This window comes from Carassius auratus, chromosome 9, assembly GCF_003368295.1.
Source record: "Carassius auratus strain Wakin chromosome 9, ASM336829v1, whole genome shotgun sequence".
Lineage (NCBI taxonomy): Eukaryota > Metazoa > Chordata > Actinopteri > Cypriniformes > Cyprinidae > Carassius > Carassius auratus.
Genome location: NC_039251.1, coordinates 1279890 through 1299427, shown reverse-complemented (window position 1 = coordinate 1299427; position 19538 = coordinate 1279890). Strand labels below are relative to the sequence as shown.

Here is a 19538-nt window from a genome sequence, read left to right as displayed (position 1 = left end):
AAACTCAAACAAGGTAATCAGAATCGTATACCTTCTAAATGTGTGGATTTATTTTTGTTATATATTAGAATTTATTATAATCACTGATTATATTCATTATAATTTTATAAAGTTGTCACTTTAAACTATTTTGTATACATGTAAAATATTGTATAAATTAACCTTGTTATTCGTGGTAGCAGTATTGCTTGTAAACTGATTTGCTTACATTACGTAATGTACTTCCATAGACAGTAAAAGAAACGTGGGCTTACGTCAGACGTACAGCGCGCTCTCGTTGACGTGCACGCGGCTATGTTGAAGTGGGAGTAGCTAAATCTATACGTGCAGTTTACATTAATCCTCCAATCAAGATGACGACTGTCTCTGGTAAGATTTATTAAACTACATTCGCGTTTTTGCATAGTTATCTTTATATTTATATAGAACAGCAAGTCAATAATAAAGCCGATAGGTCAGCATGCATCCCGATTGTCCTTTCTGTGCTTATTAGTTAAATAATAAACTCGGTAGCATGCAAGCCTTGTTCTTGATCTGACAGTTTTGTCAACGTTTCGAGCCGGTTCACACATTCATATGAATGAAACTGCAGGTTCTCCTAAGATGCTTTTGTTTCAATATGGCACAGTAACAGAGAAATGGAGGAATTCTGATTGACACTCGAACTAGCCAATCAGGATTCCGGTTTTGATTTGTTGACTTGTATCTCAGCCAATGGCATCCAAGATCAGGTCACTTGTCACCTTATGTTTTTGTATGCGTTACTCGAGTTTATTTTCCTGTCTGCATCCAAACTGTACATTAAAAGACAAGTTAAAATAGAAGGGAAATGTTTTTGAGTAAAACATTTTGACAAACATTTTGCGCGCTTGCATTTACTATAGTAACATTATACCATGATTTTCTGCATATTGTAAAAATCACGGAAAACCGCCGCAACAGGAGCTCTTAAATGTATGAATCTAGTTTCTGTGAATATAATATATCTGAAAACAAACAGCTTTCCCAGCATTACAACAGTACCCAATGAAGTATTGCTTTGAAATAGTCTTACAGTAAATTGATAATAGGAGTCAAAAGTTTGAGAGCCACTAGGTGTGCATGGTGTGAACACAATATATCCTGGATAGTAAGCAGCAAGATGCCAAAACCAATATTTTAGATTTTTTGTTGTTCATGTGAAGTGAACTTTTTAAATAAAATGCAAAGGTGTGATCTCTTTCTAGATGCATAGTGTGGCATGTATTTATATTTGATATTTGGTGTCTAACAAATATTAACAATATTATTGTCAGTGATATAGGAACATTGATGTACTCGATTAATATTATCATTTCTCAATTGTTTTTCTTTTGTTGCAGTTCAGAAGAGCATCAGTTTCTAGTCCAGCTATGATCTGAGAGGAGATGATAGCGGAGCCAACTTTACTGTCCAGATCGGTGCAAAAGTGAGACACCTGAAAACTACCTCTGCATTTTCATCATAAAACAGACTCAATACAGTTCTCGATTTCATACCGTCTTTTTCTGAAATATCCCAATTTAATTAAATTTTATTATTCAAGGTGTTCTGTGTGTACAGCTAAAAAACTGCCTGTTCATCCTGTTTTCAGAGAGAACTCAGTAGTTGACGTCTCTTCCTGTGCATCGGTGCATCACGTTTCAAGTGAGAGAAATGAAAACAGACAGAAGACTGTGGTAAGAGCTGCTAAAACCACAATGTTTGTAAAAAAAAAAAACTCCAACAATAGGGTTTTGCATCTCATATACTCTTATCATAGTACAACTGACTTCTTGTGAGATTTACTGTAAGAACATTTAATCTAATTTAGAACTATATTTTGTCACGTGCAGAGAGGAAAGAGGAAAGCCCGGGAATGCTCTGAGAATGCCAAAAGAAAGCATTCAAAGAGCAGTAATGGCAGCCTGGGCAGAGCAGAGTACGAACAGCTCAAAAATGGAGACGTGGAAGCCGTCACACTGTTTGAGGTGGTCAGCATGGGGAGGAACGCAATGCAGGTACGTCCAGCATGATCAGCCCTGCTACAGATAATCACTTGGAAGGTCACAAACTTCTTAGGTCATAATGATTTAAACAAATCTTTGTTATATGGATGTTTGGTTTGTTTTGTGAAAGGCTGTGGTGGATGACTGGATCGATGCTTATTCTGGCGACAGAGACTCAGCACTGCTCGATCTCATCAGCTTCTTTATCCAGTGTTCAGGATGCAAAGGCATGTTTTCGTAATGTCTGTTCTCTCTTTCGTAATAGAACATCATTTCACAACAGTGATGACTAATAGAAGTAGGTCATTTTTAGCGCTTTGTATTTGTTTTGTGGCTTGTCTTGTGTATTGTAGTTCACATGTCTGTGCTTTTGTAGGGATGGTTACAGCAGAGATGTTTCAGAGCAAAAAGGGTGCTGATGTCATGAGTAAAATGGTGGAGGATTTGGATGAGGTTAGACATCCAGCGTGCTCATCATTGATTATTTTCCCATGTTTCTTGCTCTTACTTATGAGTGTTCTTTTTTTTAATCACAGGACACAGGTTTACAATATAAGAAGTTCCTTGCATTTCCATGGATTTTAACTGTCACATGGCCTCTTGACATGGTACGGTTCAGAGCACTCCACGTCATTTTGCAAACTGCGATCACGTTGTCCTTATATTATTACAATTTAAATTGAAACTGTTGTTTTTATTTAAAGTATTTTAAAACAATTAACTCCTGTGATGCAAAACTGAATTTCCAGCAGCCATTACTTCAGTCTTCAGTGTCACATGGTCCTTCAGAAATCCTTTTAACATGCTGATTTGGCGCTCAAGAAGAAACATTTGTTTTTAATTACCGTATTTTTCGGACTATAAGTCGCACCTGAGTATAAGTCGCATCAGTCCAAAACTACGTAGTCGCACTGGACTATAAGTCGCATTTATTTAAACCAAGAACCAAAAGAAAACATTGCCGTCTACAGCCACGAGAGGGCGCTCTATGCTGCTCAGTGGTAGGCTGCAAGAGCACTGAGCAGCATAGAGCGCCCTCTCGTGGCTGTAGACAGTAATGTTTTCTTTTGGTTCACTTGTCTTAGTTCATTTCTCTTGGTTCATGTCAAATTAATTTTGATAAATAAGTCGCACCTGAGTATAAGTCACAGGACCAGCCAAACTATGAAACAAAACTGCGACTTATAGTCCGGAAAATACGGTATCATTGTTGTAACTCATTATGCTGCTTTTTTCTGTATTGTTTGATTGAATATAAAGTTCAAAAGAACAGCATTCATCTGATATAGAAATCTGTTGTAACATTGCAAACATCTTAACCGTTACTTTTGACCAATTTTATGTGTCCTCGCTAAATAAAAGTATTAATTTCTTTGTAAAAAATGTACTGACATCAATCCTTTGAACAACAGTGTATAACAGAATATAAAATCGTAACTATTTTTCAATCTTGATCCTCTTTCCATCCTCCTCAGGACAGTGGCGAGTATCCTCTCATCATGTCAGGCCTGTACTGGAAGAGGTTTCGTTCACACTTCTGTGAATTTGTATCGGTGCTAGTGGCCCAGTGTCAGAACTGTGTAATCTTCGATGGCTACCTCTTGAACACACTCATTTCACTACTGACAGAGCTCTCCGATTCCAGAGTTCGTGCATTTAGGCACACCTGTACACTAGCAGGTAAGTTGCTCCGATGACCAATTCTACTTGACCTGAACCACACACACACAGACATCCAGAAAGCTGATGTTTTGCCTCTGTTGTGTGTGTTTCTGCAGCAGTGAAGCTGCTCAGTGCTTTGATAAATGTGGCTCTCAACCTCAGTATCAGTGTCGATAACAGTCAGCGGCTGTACGAGGTCGAGCTGGCCAAGATGACCAGCAAACGGGCTTCTCCGAGGCTGGACAGAATCCAGAGGAAGATCAGTGAGGTTAGACGATTGACAGCATGTCTGGTTACAGAGTTCAACATTTTTTATACACAGATCTTTCTGGAGTATAGTCAGGGTCTAAAGGTAACTCGCCAAGAGTGAGTAAAAAGCAGATTTGTTGAGTAATATAACTAAAATAATTTAATTCATGATCTATATCACATTGTAAATATAATACTCTGAACACTCGCTGATGTGACTTGCACAATTCAAATAGGCATAGAAATATCTGCTAAAGGAAATATTTGAGTTAAAATTTTAACAGTCATTTCATTGTCACATGATCCTTCAGAAATCATTCTAATATGCTGACTTTTTTGTGTTCAAGAGACATTTCTTATTATTATCAGTGTTGAAAACAGAAACCATCATGATTTTTGTTATAAATGTCACTTTTGATCAGTTTAGTTCATCCTTTCTAAAATAAAAATAATATTACTGACCACAAAACATTTTAATGGTGGCGTTGATGTACAGGAAACTGTAAAGTCAGAATAAATTACTTTCATTCTTCAGTTACAGGACAGGAAATGTGAAATTGAGAACATGATGGATGCCATATTCAAAGGAGTCTTCCTGAAGAGATACAGGTGATCTTTATATTAACCACACTAGCCTTCACTTCCTTGAAAATCAATTCAAATAAAAACTATGTACCATAATAACGGTGATGTGACTTCCAGAGACGTAATTCCTGAAATCCGGGCCATCTGCATGGAGGAACTGAGAGTGTGGATGAAGCTGTATAGTTCAGTGTTTCTAAACGACAGCTATCTGAAGTACGTGGGATGGATGATGCATGACAAGGTGGGTTAGCCAGCAGCCAGGTGCTTTAAAGGACAATTCATTTTGAAATGTTTAGACATTTACCCATGTCAGTTGTTGTTGAATTAATATTTGACTGCCTGTTTTATTTATTTAACAATCTTCTACAGCAACCTGATGTGCGTCTGAAATGTGTGCTGGGTCTACAGGCCCTTTATCAGGATCAAAGTAGTTCTAAAATGGACCTTTTCACGATACGGTTTAAGGTAACGATTGCTTCCACATTGTCCCAAATGTCCCAAAGTTTTCCACAATTCCGTGCATCATCTGTGTATTGAAGTGCACTTGTGTCATGTTGTAATTTTCATTGTGAACACACTATTTTTACCTCAAAATGGCTGCATGAACGAGGATACTCATCATGTTACTAGTCAGGCACAACACGACATGTTTCTGCAAAATCTGTCTGTAAACTCTACACAAAAATGCTGTAAACCATGCCACATTCACATCCAATCAGAACATATTTGATGTGTGATATTACAAATGGGTGAAGCTACTTAACATGAAGCTACAGAAACCAAGCACCCTACAAAAGTTCCACTTGTTGCCATCACAGGTGATTAGAATAAAATCTTAAATTGTCATGACTGCTATGTCTATCACGTATCTGGTTAGGACAGTTTTAAGCTCAAACTGTACCTGAGAGTAACTGCTGGAGACAAATAAACTTCTTTATGGAGAGTTGTTTACTGGCTGTAAGTTTGTCCTCCAGCTCTTACGCTCTTGCTGTTTTGGCCAAACTTCTCAAATGGACGCGGTCAGTAAACGTCTTTGGCAGTTTTTAAGTTAAGGTCCTGTAGAGCTGCAGTGGGACAGCAGGAGGGCATGATTGCTGATTGACAGGCTGGAAAGCCCCTCAGGTTTTGCCTTGGGCTCACTGGCCTGATAGCTTCCCACAGGACCCCACCCTCACCGTACCCTCACTAACGGCAGAAAGCACATTAGCACAAACGTGATTTAAAGAGCTGTTTAAATGCATCTGGGTCTTTAACTCAAGTCCTATTGTAGGTTTTCGAGATAAGATTGCTCTCATAGCGGGTAGTTATAGTGTTTACATGAGCGATTGAATGCTGTTTCTGTTGAAGGAGAGGATGATCTCCATGACTCTGGATAAAGACCATGAAGTGGCCATACAGGCCATGAGATTGCTCATGGTCATCTCTCAGTAAGTATCTCCCCTTGCTCCTCATACTGACTATTTCTCATAGAGTTTGTTGAACCATACTTTGACTTCTCCTCTGTGAAGCGTATGCTGTGCTGTTCCTCATGTAACTGTTGAAATTGTTCCCTTTTGTGTCAGATCCTGTGAGGATGTTCTGAGTCCTGATGACCACAAGAATGTCTTCCAGTTTGTGTACTGCTCCCACAGACCTCTAGCTACCACTGCGGGTGAATTCCTCTATAACAGGTCTGTGTTGGTTGTCATTCTACAAAACCTACCCTATTGTATGACACATGCATGCACATAATAATACATGATAGCTGTAAGTAGGTAGCTTACTTTAATTGATTTGCCGTCACAGTGTCATTTCTCTGCTCTTAGGCTGCTCAGTAACCATGAATTATCAAAGCCCAGAGATGGAGCCTCTGATCAGGAGAGTCACAGAGAGTTACTCTTAGCTAGAGTCCAAGCCCTGATCAACTTCCACACTGAGAATGAGGTATGTCAACTCAAGGTGTGCCATGCTTAAAAATAAGATTATAAGTACATGTGCTCTGAGATCTGGTGGTTGTGCATGCAAACCTGCATTTCAATTTGACATTTTAAATTAAAGTTAAATAACAAAATATCCTCTCCCCTCTATCATAGCTGCACCAGCATGTGTTGTACCTCGTGGATAGTCTGTGGGACAGTGCAGGGGCTCTGCTGAAGGACTGGACCGGTCTTACCTCACTGCTCTTACCTCACACGTCCTGTCAGGAACAAGGCTAGTACTACTACTACTTTAGTACACACTACAGTATACACTCCAGTATGCTTCGTTATTGTAATTCTGCATTATCAGTGGCTTTTACTACAGACAAGCAGAGATTTCCATCCTTTAACAAATAGTATATACACAACTACAAAAGGTTAACTATTCAAATACGTTTTAATGATTACTAGAAATATAAACGAAAAGTATTGATTTCTATCCAGCATTATCTCCTCTATTTGAAAGTCCACTGTGAGAGAGCAAACTGACATCTTATTTGTGTTGTGCGACGTGCTTTAGCTACAGCTCTGAGCAGTGCTGAGGAGGCCTTCGTGATTGAGCTCATTTCGGCGTCAGTGAGGCAGGCTGCAGAGGGGCCTCCGTTGTCAGGGAGAGGAGCAGGTAAAAAGGTAAGACTTCCTGTTGCATCTTTCATTAGATGGTGCTCTGATCTAACAGGGTTGCCAGATATATGTCACCTTTATGTTCATACTCCAGATACATCCAACACATTGTGATAATGTTGCTAGTTACATATCTGTTTATTTAGGTCATAAATACTAAAGAGAAAAAGATACAAATTGATGACTGCACAAAACTCACTGAACACTTCGTTAAAGTGCTGCCTGAGCTGTTATCCAAGGTAAAAGAAAAAAAACACTGCTCTGTTCATTTTTACCATAACCGCTTCTTCATAAATTAACATGATGTCTAATCTCATCCTCTAGTACTCAGAGGATTCGGAAAAACTCAGCTCCCTTCTAAAAATACCTCAGTATTTCCAAACGGACGCCTGTGATCATGAAAACTCACAGGTGAGTGTTTGTGTGTCATCTGATGCACTGACTTCACTGTTATTTATCTATAGTGTATGATTTGGTGTTCGAGAAAAATGTGACATTTTTCAGGATTCTTTGATGAATAGAAATTTCAATAGAACATGTACCGTATTTTTCGGACTATAAGTCGCACCTGAGTATAAATCGCATCAGTCCAAAAATACGTCATGATGAGGAAAAAAACATATATAAGTCGCACTGGACTATAAGTCGCATTTATTTAGAACCAAGAACCAAGAGAAAACATTACCGTCTACAGCCGCGAGAGGGCGCTCTATGTTTTCAGTGTAGACTACAGGAGCACTGAGCAGCATAGAGCGCCCTCTCGCTGCTGTAGACGGTAATGTTTTCTATTGGTTCATTTCTCTTGGTTCATGTCAAATTAATTTTGATAAATAAGTCGCACCTGACTTTAAGTTGCAGGACCAGCCAAACTATTAATAAAAGTGCGACTTACAGTCCGGAAAATACGGTATTTGAAATAGAAATATTTTGTAACATTATAAATGCCGTTACTGTCTCTACTGTCACCCAATTTAATGTATCCTTGCTTAACAAAAATATTAATTGCTTAAAAAAATGACCTCAAACCCCTGAATGGTAGTCTATGTATTATTTGGTAGTTTTCTGGAGAAATCCGTGTCTGGTTTTTATATAGCCTATATTTGTGTTTTGTTGTAGTGTGTGCTGGCATTGCTGGCTCAGCTGGAGGCTGCGGTGGACAGACACACAGATGTTGGACTGCTGGAGGCGGCTGCTCGTTCTTACCAGAGCCTCTGTGCTCAGGACTTGCCCTGGCACTCTCTGGCCCGGCCCAGCTTTGACCGGCTCATCCAGCACTGGACAGACACACTGGGAACACGGTTAAGAGAATCACTGAGTGTGAGTACACTAATGGACCACTAAAAACTCTGCAAAACTGTTCTTTTACTAGCTTGTACCAGATACATACATGCATTTCAAAGGGATCTAGACATCAATAAAGGATAAGTTGATTCATGACAGATTTATGACTGGATCTTACACAGCAGATTAAAGGTGCTTCCTTTCATGAACAGGACGGTTGTTTCACTGGAAACGAGGACAGCACTTTGGAAATTCTGTCCACACTGAAGAAACTTAATGTTTTCATTGTGTAAGCAGTTTCTAGTTTATTCCATCCACATACACTCTGCAATATTTGCGACAAGCACATTTCTTTGACCAATTTAATTATCAACCTGTGGTTTACATCCCAACTGACAAAGCTATTGAAAATCTTTGTTTGTTTTTTACAATCTCATTACAGTTCTGCAAACATTCAAAAAGTAATTATTTTTATACTTTAAGAACAATTTACTTTGGTTTTATGAACATTCTGCAAATGTTACAAAGATACTGAGATGCACAGCTTGTTCAGTTTGGAAAATCTGTGCCATAATTTTGTCTGATGCCATTCACATGTATGTATTCTTATTTTATTTGTGCTTTATCAAATCTGTCTAGTGCTCAGGATCTGTCTAAATGGAGCCTGTATGAGCTGGGGACCAGACTACTGGATGTGGAGATAAAACATAGTGGTCTTCCCATGGAGGTAACATTATTAGCCTTGTTCCAAACCTTCTACTCTTTTATTCCTTCAACAGGGTTTGTCTCTCTAATCTGTATTTCTTGTAGGTGACAATCGAGGCTCTGCGCTGCATGTGTAGCTGCATCCTTTGGAAGCTCAACACCTTTGGAGAAGGATTGACCTCCAGGGTGAGCCATCTAAATTCTCTTCCGCTCCGACTGAATTGTGACTGCTTTCATAAACGGCTGAGATCATGCTTCGAATGGTAATATCTTCAAGCACAGACGCAAGGCCAGAGTTTTCCCTTGGGTGATTAATTAAACAAGCGTTTTTAGGCATGCAAGACTCTCTGTCTACAGAGTTGCCGTATGATCCATCACAAAGAGCCGTGTCCTTTAAACCTGCCACATTGGATTTCAAATATCAACACAGAGGCTCTAGGGTTATGTCCAGCGGATTTTAATTAATAAGTGATAGAAAGCGATTGATCGTGAGTCTTAAGGAAAAGTCGGTGCTGGTGATGGATTATAGGGGGCGTAATGGTTGCACTCTCGTGTGAACGTTTCACCACTAATAGCTGGGCTTCTTATTAGGCCTATGTTTCCATGCAGTGCACGGAATAATCATATCTCCCCACCTCTAACCTTTATGCGGTGAAATATTGGCGGCCATTAAGACTGCTGTAGGTAAGATTTGCTCAGTGCTGGCTCAGAAACGGCTGCTTTCTCCTCTGGCATCGTCATCAATAACTGACAGCGCAGGGGGCAATTTTTGGCTCAGGCGGCAGCTCGGCTCAATCTGCAATTCTAATGTCAATGGCGACCCGAGGTGAGGGGGAAAAGAAGACGTGTTCAGAATAAAATTGGGATGTATGTCCGATTCAAAAGAGTCATTTAGCTGAATCTACATTGCGACTACGTGGGATGGAGGAACCAATCCTGCACGTCCACCCCGGAGCTCCACATGCACGTCATTATGAAATAATTTTTTTTATCACACAAGAGACTGGCGGCACTGTTCACAACGCCACTTTCATCAGTCTACATCAGTTAGAGCCCTGCTGCAGTCATCTTTCAGTTGCTGTTATTTTGCTCGTATACTCTGTCTATTCCTCATATGACTTTTCCCTGAAGTGTCAAAGCTTTGTGTACTTTCTCAATCTGCATGGTCATATGCATGTGTAATAATTAAATAAATTGAGCGAAATGCTCAGTACAACTCCAAATGTGGTAAAAATCAAAAGCTGCACAGGAAAGAATTGTCATGGTTACGGATGTGTTTGTTTGTGTGTGTGTGTGTGTGTGTGGTTTTAGGAGTCCGCCCTCCAGCAGAGAAGCCAGCTACGTGCCTTCTGTGAGAAATGTCACCGCTGTCTCTCGCACGCTGAGCAGCTTGTACGAGAGCAAGTGAGCATCGCGGTTCTCTTTGTTCACAGCATACCACTTGATTCAGTCCTTTTTTCAAAGTGGATTATTCCAAGCACATCAGAGCGTGTTGTCTGTGCGTTAAGCTGTAGCATGTGCGCCAGTGGGCCGATGCGCTGGCATTGTCTGAATCCTGTTTGTTTCCACTTTAATTTCTCGCGGAGTGCCCTTGGCACCTGTGTTGGGTTTTTAGTAATGAACCCTCACTCCATGCCAAGGCACGCTGACAGCAGAAAAACACACTAATTGAAACTAAAACAAATGCAAGTTCTGGAAAATATTTGTTTATTTCAAGACCGTTTTGAATTGTCCATGTTCTCAGTGAATTGATTTAAAATATTTAAGTTAATTACATCAATGAATTATGCCAATGAATCAATCAAAATAATTGTAGCAGATGAGTAAAGCACTAAGTTTTATTAAAAAAACCTGAGAGCTTCAGCTGTTGTATTGCAACTTTTTTTTTTAGCATCTTCAGCCACGAGTGTTTGATTAATTGCTTATATTGTAATTTTTATTTTATTTGTAATGTAATGCAAACAAAATAATTTAGTACTTTGATGCACTCTTTCGGAGAAAGATATCATTTGATTGTTTAGAATTATATTAGATTTTAGATAAGAATTTATTGTGTATTATTGTCTACCTTCTATCACATCTGTTGATGAGGCGTTGTCTGTTTTATGTTGTCTTCACAAAGGCCTTCATGTGTCTGAGTGATGTTCTCATAGCTCATAATTACCAGCTTCAGATGTGGGACTCGTCTGCAGGCACTCCGTTGCTGTACACCCCTGATCCCAAACTCCAGAAAGCTCTTCTTTCCTTCGTCGTGGAGCATGTCTTCACCAGCCCCGAGCAGGACACCCACAGTAGTAAAGGTATTCTCTTTTCATTTCAGAAAATCTTAAGGGTTTTGTTTGGCCTGTGCTCTGCCATGTGAGCGACTGGGCGGCCTCAACAGAGTTACCTAAGTGTTTAGAGAGTTGTTGCCCTTTAGATCAATTTGTTTTATATGTTCTTGAGATTTAACTGAGGTACCTCTGAGGAACTTTAATGTTGGTGAAACTCAATGCACTGGATGTGCACACAGGATGCTTTTAAGGGAGGGCCCAAAATGAGGATAAAAAGTAGCTGTGGCGTTTTAATGAAATCAATGAAGTTCTTCCTAATTGGCTGATAACTGGATGAGCAGTTTGCAGTTCAAATCAAACTGTCTACTAAAGAAAACATCTGATGCAATTTTTTTTTGTGTGGAAAATTTACCATTACGAGATTATCTGGAATACCTAAGGGTATCATCAAATTCTGCCACTAAAATTCACAGGGCCCGGGACAAACTTTTTATGTGTGGGTGTGGGCTCCCCCTCCCCTGGGCCCAATTAAACCACAGAGACAAAAACACGAGGAACAAAATCACAACGGCTCTTGATGCTTTTGTGACAGACGCAGTTTCCCTGAGAGACAGAGGTTGTCTCATTCTATATGTGATGCTGTGAGTGACACAGTGACATGTGCTGTTTGTCAGAAATACACAAGGAAAAACAGCTACATACAGTAATTCCTGTCTCATAGAGGTAAATAGTTAAAAAAAAAAAAAAAATAATAATAATAAAAAAAGCTAAATTCATCTATATATGAGTGTCTATCCATTCTGTGTGTGCATATATACACATATAATGTTTCTAACATTGATAAATATAAATGATTTTTGTGGACCAAATCAGCATATTAAAATGATTTCTCAAGAATCATGCAACACTGAAGACTGGAGTAATGGCTGATGAAAATTCAGCTTTTCCATGACCGCAATGCATGATATTTTTATTTACAAGTTACTTGACAAATAATAATATAATATAATTAATTTACTTATGCAGTATTTTTAAACTGCATTTTTAATGCACATGCATGCAGACAAATACATGAGCATAAGAACTTTTTTCAAAAAATCTTTCCACACAAACACACACATGCAATACTTTTAACATCTTTGTGTTATATATACAATACTAAGGTGTCTTGATGGATAAGAATAGTCTCAATTTGACCAGCAGATGGCAGTCTGACTCTACCCCTGCCTATGTTAGGAACAAAATAATCACATAAAGAAGCACAATCAGCCTCATTCTCCTTCTATTAGTGGAAAGCACTGTAGCAGAACACAGTATTTGTTTGTGGTTCGTTAATCTAATTGCACACCTTCTCACTGACCTATCAAACATGCCATTGAATCAATGTGTCTAAGTCTTACAGATAATGCATTATGATAATAATCCCTCATGATGTCATTAGGTGAGGTCTAACAGAAGTTGCACTTGTAAATGATTTAGGTTTTATTAGATCAACACAGAGCCCTGTGGAATTATATTTAGAAGCCCACACGAAAGCCAAGAAGCTTTGGTAGGCATATCCGAATGACTACATATGCTGGAAAATCAAAATGAGCTTTCCTAAACTAGTTTTTGTGTTGTTTTTGGCCTTGTGTTGCTTTAAGACTGACACAAGCAGTGCATGAGATAGCATCAGATTTTGTGGTATTTGATTAGAAATCAAGTGTGACTGAAACAAATCGTATCAATTCTATAAATATTTCATCGAGCCGTCGATTTGTGCTGCCACAAATTCCTTACCTCTTGAAAAATGCAATATAAGCTTTTGCTGGTAACATGTAATAAAAAGCAATTTAGTTATTGGATTTTCTTCGCGTCACTAATGCTGTTATGAAACCTCTCTATTAAGTGATGGCTTCAGGACCAGGCAGGACGACGACAGACACATTCTGTTCCCGAGCAGAAAATGTTGTTAACTTTAGCTCACCCCAGGAAAGCATTTCATTTATAAGATTTGAGTATCATAATTATACCGCTCTCTTATTGAATCTCAACCCCTGTGTTTCAAGCTGTCTCTCTCTCTCTGTGTCTGTCTGCGCAGTCAGTGAGAGTGAGAGTGAGTGTGGAGACGGACGGCTGGAAGACTTGCACCGGCGGAGGAATCTTCTGGCGGCGTACTGCAAGCTGATAGTGCACAGTGTGCTAGAGATGAGCATGGCTGCGGAGCTTTTCAAGCAGTATGTGAAGGTATGACACTTCACTCGTCGCGCAGGTTCCTGTCTCTCACTTCATCTCTAGTTTGTTTCTCAGTACAAGTTTTACAGATAAGTACCACAGTTTGGTGGATTAGCACCACAACATGCATTCAACAGGAAATAGCAGTGTTCACAGTAAATATTACTTTTTTCCAAACTTCTAATGTTCTAATAAAAAAAATATATATACACATATATGAAATAGTATTACATTTATAAGTAGTGTTAAAAAAATCAATTAAATAAATAGCTACTTAGCATACGGTTTAATATTAGTATTAGATGGAGGCGGTCTGTTCATTTGGCTCATCTTTTCATAACTGGAGCTCTTAGGTTTTGAGTTTACGATAGGTGGGATTTACATTGCTGTGTGTGTGTGTGTGTGTGTGTGTGTGTTTGACATGCTGATATGTTTGGAATGCCTGCTTAGCTCGGCCAGCACACATTCTCACACAACATTCTCTGATGAGGCCTTCGAAGAGAAAACTACACACACACACACACACACACACACACACACACACAAACACGTTCACTCTGAATGCCATCATTTTGAACGACAGCTTTCAAAGTTGAGGCAAATGATGTAAAGCTGGCAAGCGCCACAAACCCCTCACTTGAACAGCTTCCTGCTGGTAACAAGTGGTCACTTCTCTGTACGACAGTGGCACATTTCTTGACCGCTAAGAGCGAGTATGTATTAGAAGCAAATAAATGGTAATAAATGAAGGTTGTTGTCTGGCAGTAGGTGGGTCAGTCAGTGGCTGAGGGTGATTAATTTGGGTTTAATAAACAGCATACTGCATTAACTGGCAGAAGTCTCAAAGCCACTCAGTGTGAGAACCATCAACAGAGATATGTCAGAAATCTTACTTTCTGAGAGAAACCCCCACCATCAGAGCCGGTGTATATATATTAAAACTGTGTAAAATATGCAGCTCAAGCATTATCATTAGATGTAATATTTAACTATCATTAAAGCACTATTTATATGTACAAAGTCCATACTTTCATCACCAAAATATTTTAATAGTAACTGACGGTTTAAAGCATATTTGGGAAGTCATGGCCTAATGCTGATTTGATTGATTTTAATATGTTTAAATATTTCATTAATAATGCAAGGTAAATATGTTCCAGAAGCCAAAACATAGAAACGGTGTAAACTGTGTCATGTCATACACTACTTTACAAAAGTTTGGGGTGATTAAGATTTTTTGGGAAAAAGGAACACATTAATTAAAAGTGACCGTATAGACATTTATAATGTTACAACTATTAAATACTGTTCTTTCATCAAAGAATCATGAAAAATATGTGAAATTTCAAGCTTTAAAAAAATGCTGCTTTTGTACCACAGGAAAAAAAATACATTGTAAATATATAAAAAAATATATATTTTTAATTGTAATAATATTGTACAATATTAGTATTTTTTTTTTTTTTGTTGTTACTGTATTTTTGATAAAAATAAATCCAGCATTGGTGTGCGAGTATACAAACATTTAATAATCTTACTTACTCCAAAGTTATGAATGGTAAGTGTATATATTAAGCTAAAACCCTAAAATCAGAGAGGAAATGATCCTCAGCAGGATCATTTGGACAACTAAATGTCTTAACTCTTTATACAGCTTTATATTAGCGAAGTTCTTTTAAAGAAGAATTCATTGAATTACTTTAACAAAAATACAAAGGTGATGCTGCTTTCCCCAAAGATTCCCCCAGAATTCAATTACTGTCACTTATCTGTGATAAATGACATCACAATTTTTTCTTTTTGACCCTTTAATATTATTCCTTTAATAATGAAGTATGATACATTGTATGATTTATGTATGGTATTTTGATATGTTTGAGCATAATTGTTACCATATTATAAGTAAAATAAAGTAAAAATAAAAACCTTAAACCTCTCATGACTAATAGGCTACACTTCCAGAGTCTTATCCTGAGGGCCAGACAGCCTTATGGGTAATGTGCTTTCAGTATGCCACAGGCTTGCATTCCTAGGCATGAAGCCATATGGCAGACATGGAGCCTGTATCGCTCACTGCTGTCATATCTCCCCTGCAGTTCTACAATGACTTCGGCGACATCATCAAAGAGACCCTGAACAGGACACGGCAGATGGACAAGATGGAAAGCGCGCGCACGCTTGTGCAGTGCCTTCAGCAGGTATGGAGGCTGCAGTCCTTCACCGGCGCTCTCTCTCATGTGACGCGCCTCTGCGTGGCACATCTGCTCAGCCGGTTGTCCCAGGCCCCTGTGCTCTCTGCTCTCTGATGGGCCCCTGCAGCTGTCGACGCCTCAGAGACACAATGAATCCACCCTCCCGCCATCCCATCATGCTCAGCGGGAGAACGTTCTAGCAGCTCTTTCACTCCTTGAATAGCTTAATGGTAGATCCTGTGCTTAGGAGCGACATGGAAGCATTGCTCTCACACACATACACAGCTCTTTAGACTATGGTTTTTTTTTTTTTTTTTTTGAAAAAGAAGAAAGTAAAATATATTTATTATTAGAATAAACCAAAGTCTAGAGCAGTGTATGCGAGTAATGCTTCCATTTAATATAATATATTTAAATTATACTATGTACACTACTGTTCTGTTTTTAAAAGTAATCTCTTATGATATATCTTATCAAGGCTGCATTTATTTGATAAAAAAAAGGAAATAGTAATATTGTTAAATATTATAAATATTTTTAGAATTTAAAATAACTTTTCGGTTTAGTATATTATACATTTTAATATATACAATTTAATTTAATTTTATAAATAAAATGTCATTTATTCCTCTCATGGTATAGCTGAATTGTCAGCAGTCATTACTTCAGTGTCACATGATCCTCCAGAAATCATTCTAATATACTGATATGAAGATTATATCAGTTTTAAATATTATAATCAGTGTTGCTTTTTATATATGTGGAAACCTAGATTATCGAATGAATAGAAAGTTCAAAAGAACAGTATTTTTTTTTTTTTTTTACTATGTACAATTCTTTCTATTCACTTTTGAAGAATTTAATTAATCCTTGCTGAATGAAAGTATTCATTTCTTTTATTCACTAAAAAGTATTACTGACTCCAAACTTTGGAATGGTAGTGTACATATATTTAATTTAGAATTTTTACAATGTATATTGTCATATTTCATAAGATTTTTACAGTTATGAGGTGTAAATAAAAAAAAACTTTTGACATCCAGTATACTGGAAATGTATAGTACCATAACCATAGTATCCATATTAAACAGATACATGTTAATCTAATTATATAATTTATCTATAGTGAAATATAAGCTGCTCCATGATTAAAGATGATTAAATATTACAATAATGTAAAAAAAAAAAAAATATTCAGGATTTTAAACTTTTATTATCAAATATATTATTTTTTGACAAGTCATATGTTTATCTTACACTAATGTTATTATCCATATGCACTATTAAAGCATGTTTATTTAATTATTTATCAGATATCTTATGTTGGAGTGCAAATGTCCATCATACTCCCCACACAAATATAATCAATGTATTTTTTTTATATATGCTAATATATAAAACACCACCGTTTCTTTTTAGGTTTCCCTCTTTTAGACAGAAAAATTAAGCTGCATTATATTTGCGATCACAGATAATCATTAATAATGGAATAGAAATAAGGACCGATTTTCTCTGTCATGTAATCTGTCATGTGCATGGACTTACATACATGTTCTGTGTGAGTTCAGCTGTATCTGAGGCTGAAACAGGAGCAGGACAGAGGAAACACCTGCAGCTCCAGGGTCCAGACCTACAGCAGCATCAAGGAGCTGGCCAGACGCTTCTCACTCACCTTCGGATGGGACCAGATCAAATCCCGCGAGTCCCTGGCCATGATCCACAGGTAGCACAGTCCTCTCTCTGCTGCTGACTCCGTGTCAGCGAGTTTACGTCTCATGTCTGGCAAAGTGGCACAGCTAAAACAGACTGATTGCTATGTTTGACCACAAATAGAAATAGTTTTGTCAAGATGCTGCACCGCATGGCTTCATTTAGCCAGTACAGAGGAGTCCGGTCTTTGGTTATTTCAGGCCTGAGAAATTCATCTTGCCAGCTGTAGTTTTGGTCTTATATTAGGATTCAAATTTAGATAGATAGGAGGAATATTCAGGTCTTAAAAGGAAATGTTCTCTTACTGGTTTCTCTGTGCAGGGACGGCATTGAGTTTGTTTTCAAAGGCTTCGTTCAGCAGTCTGAGAAACACTCTCCACCGTACATCTCATACCTCACCATCCTCAGCGAATTCTCCAGCAAACTGCTCAAACCGGACAAGAAGACTATGTAAGTTAAAGTAAAAACAAAACGAATTCTGCAAGCTTGACCTCTTGCACTTTGGATCTTAACATCTTTAAACTGGTCGTCTCTTTCCCAGCTACAGCTATTTGCAGAAGTTTGCTGGTGAGCAGGTCATCAACAACAGAGAGGAGAGCTGGATGCCGCTGATTTACTACAGAGCGTCTCTGATGGGCACGGCTGAGGGAGAAGATGCCATCTCCTTCATCAGCTCGGACACCAACAAACAGCCCTCCCTCAGCAACCGCTCCAGATCACAAGTCAACTCTGAGGGTATGAACTCTCAGCCGGTCACTTCTGACGTCCAGGTTTTTAATAATGCAATATATAAAAGGGTTGGTGACAACTGACAAATAACATGGGCAAGAACTTTTTCAACATCTAGACTTTAGGTTAATACTTAGATTTTAGGATGATTTTATAATTAAAATGTTTTGATTTATACTAAACTTGTATAAATTTTAATTATGTGTGTATTTAATTTAAATCGTATAAATTAATAAAAAAAATAATAACATTTAATTATAGATATATAATTATAACAAAATAATTAAAACAATTGGGGAAGCATAGCATGCTTTAATTTGCAAGTCAGCTGATGTCACTAGTAATATATCCACAAACTATTTAGGGTATATCTAGTAGTGTTACTAAGAATTATGTGAAGTTTAATATAATAATTGACCTATTTCTGTTTCCAACAGGGGACCAAAGGTTTCTTTCGCTCTCTTCAGAACCAAAGGGAAACGAGCTTCTGAAAAGGTGAGGTCAATGAACACTTTTATTGACTGTGTGGAAAGTCAGTCAGTTGAGTAACATACGATTGAATTATTTTTCCATGTGAAGTTCTGAAGACTCAAAAGTCCAACAAGCCCCACTGAGCAGAGAGCAGCTGACCAGCAGTCTGGCGTCTGATAAAGTTCTGCGGAGCAGTGATGAAGTGGACGTGGATACTGTAGATATTGATGGCTGATGTTGTAATCATGGCTAATCTGTCATCATCGATCTGTTTTTTGTTTGTTTTGTATTTACTGTTAAAAGGTCAACATTTTGCGTAATGGCCTGTATATGAAAATTGTGCCATTTAAAATGATAATTATTATGATCAGATTCAGATCTAATAAGGCGGTGCTGAAATATTTGTAAAGAATGTAAATTCATGGTGCATTGCTATTGATGAAATTTTTGCACAGCCTATGTAGGCTTAAAAAGACAGAATGATGCACTTTCAAATCTTGATGTGTAAAACACCCATTTATTGCTAACTGTAGCACAAAAAGAATAATATTGCAATTTGGACCAATCTTTTTAAATATTTTTTGCCCTGTGTACTTTTAGAACACGTATATATTTTGTTGTGCATTGCTCAATTTTACATTGAATCATAATGAGATGTTTATTCAGGTATTCAAATAAGCTTCACCCATGTTGTAAGTTAAGGAGCAGCAGCTGTATTTTTATTTTATTTTATATTTTTGATCACAGCTATTATGTTTATGTCTTCTACTAGTAAAAATAAAACCAGTTGCTCCATAAATATGTCAAATGAATTTGACTTGCAGAAATGTAAACATTAACTTTAATTAAAGGGCAATAACATCCTGCAGAGAATGTGTG

The 19538-nt window shown here is 37.9% G+C and overlaps 1 protein-coding gene across 1 annotated transcript; it reads left to right on the top strand.

The window, feature by feature from the left end:
* The first annotated feature begins 272 nt into the window (after positions 1 to 272).
* On the top strand, positions 273 to 19524 carry LOC113108150 (cohesin subunit SA-2). Its single transcript, XM_026271001.1, has 32 exons — positions 273 to 369; positions 1362 to 1447; positions 1613 to 1697; positions 1854 to 2018; positions 2137 to 2233; positions 2383 to 2459; positions 2543 to 2614; positions 3482 to 3686; positions 3785 to 3936; positions 4453 to 4526; positions 4620 to 4743; positions 4872 to 4967; positions 5850 to 5929; positions 6065 to 6172; positions 6308 to 6425; positions 6575 to 6692; positions 6981 to 7090; positions 7231 to 7323; positions 7409 to 7495; positions 8201 to 8401; positions 8578 to 8654; positions 9005 to 9092; positions 9176 to 9256; positions 10382 to 10474; positions 11193 to 11370; positions 13424 to 13569; positions 15654 to 15755; positions 17318 to 17472; positions 17781 to 17909; positions 18001 to 18194; positions 18626 to 18683; positions 18768 to 19524. The coding sequence occupies exons 2-32, from the start codon at positions 1407 to 1409 to the stop codon at positions 18892 to 18894; spliced, it is 3531 nt and encodes a 1176-aa protein (XP_026126786.1). The 5' UTR covers positions 273 to 369; positions 1362 to 1406; the 3' UTR covers positions 18895 to 19524.
* Positions 19525 to 19538: the final 14 nt, after the last annotated feature.

Coding starts and splice junctions, on each gene's coding strand:
- LOC113108150 (XM_026271001.1), top strand. CDS start 1,407: ATGATAGCGGAGCCAACTTTACTGTCCAGATCGGTGCAAAA. Junction 15,756..17,317: donor TTGTGCAGTGCCTTCAGCAG/GTATGGAGGCTG, acceptor GTGTGAGTTCAG/CTGTATCTGAGGCTGAAACA. Junction 18,195..18,625: donor ATCACAAGTCAACTCTGAGG/GTATGAACTCTC, acceptor TGTTTCCAACAG/GGGACCAAAGGTTTCTTTCG.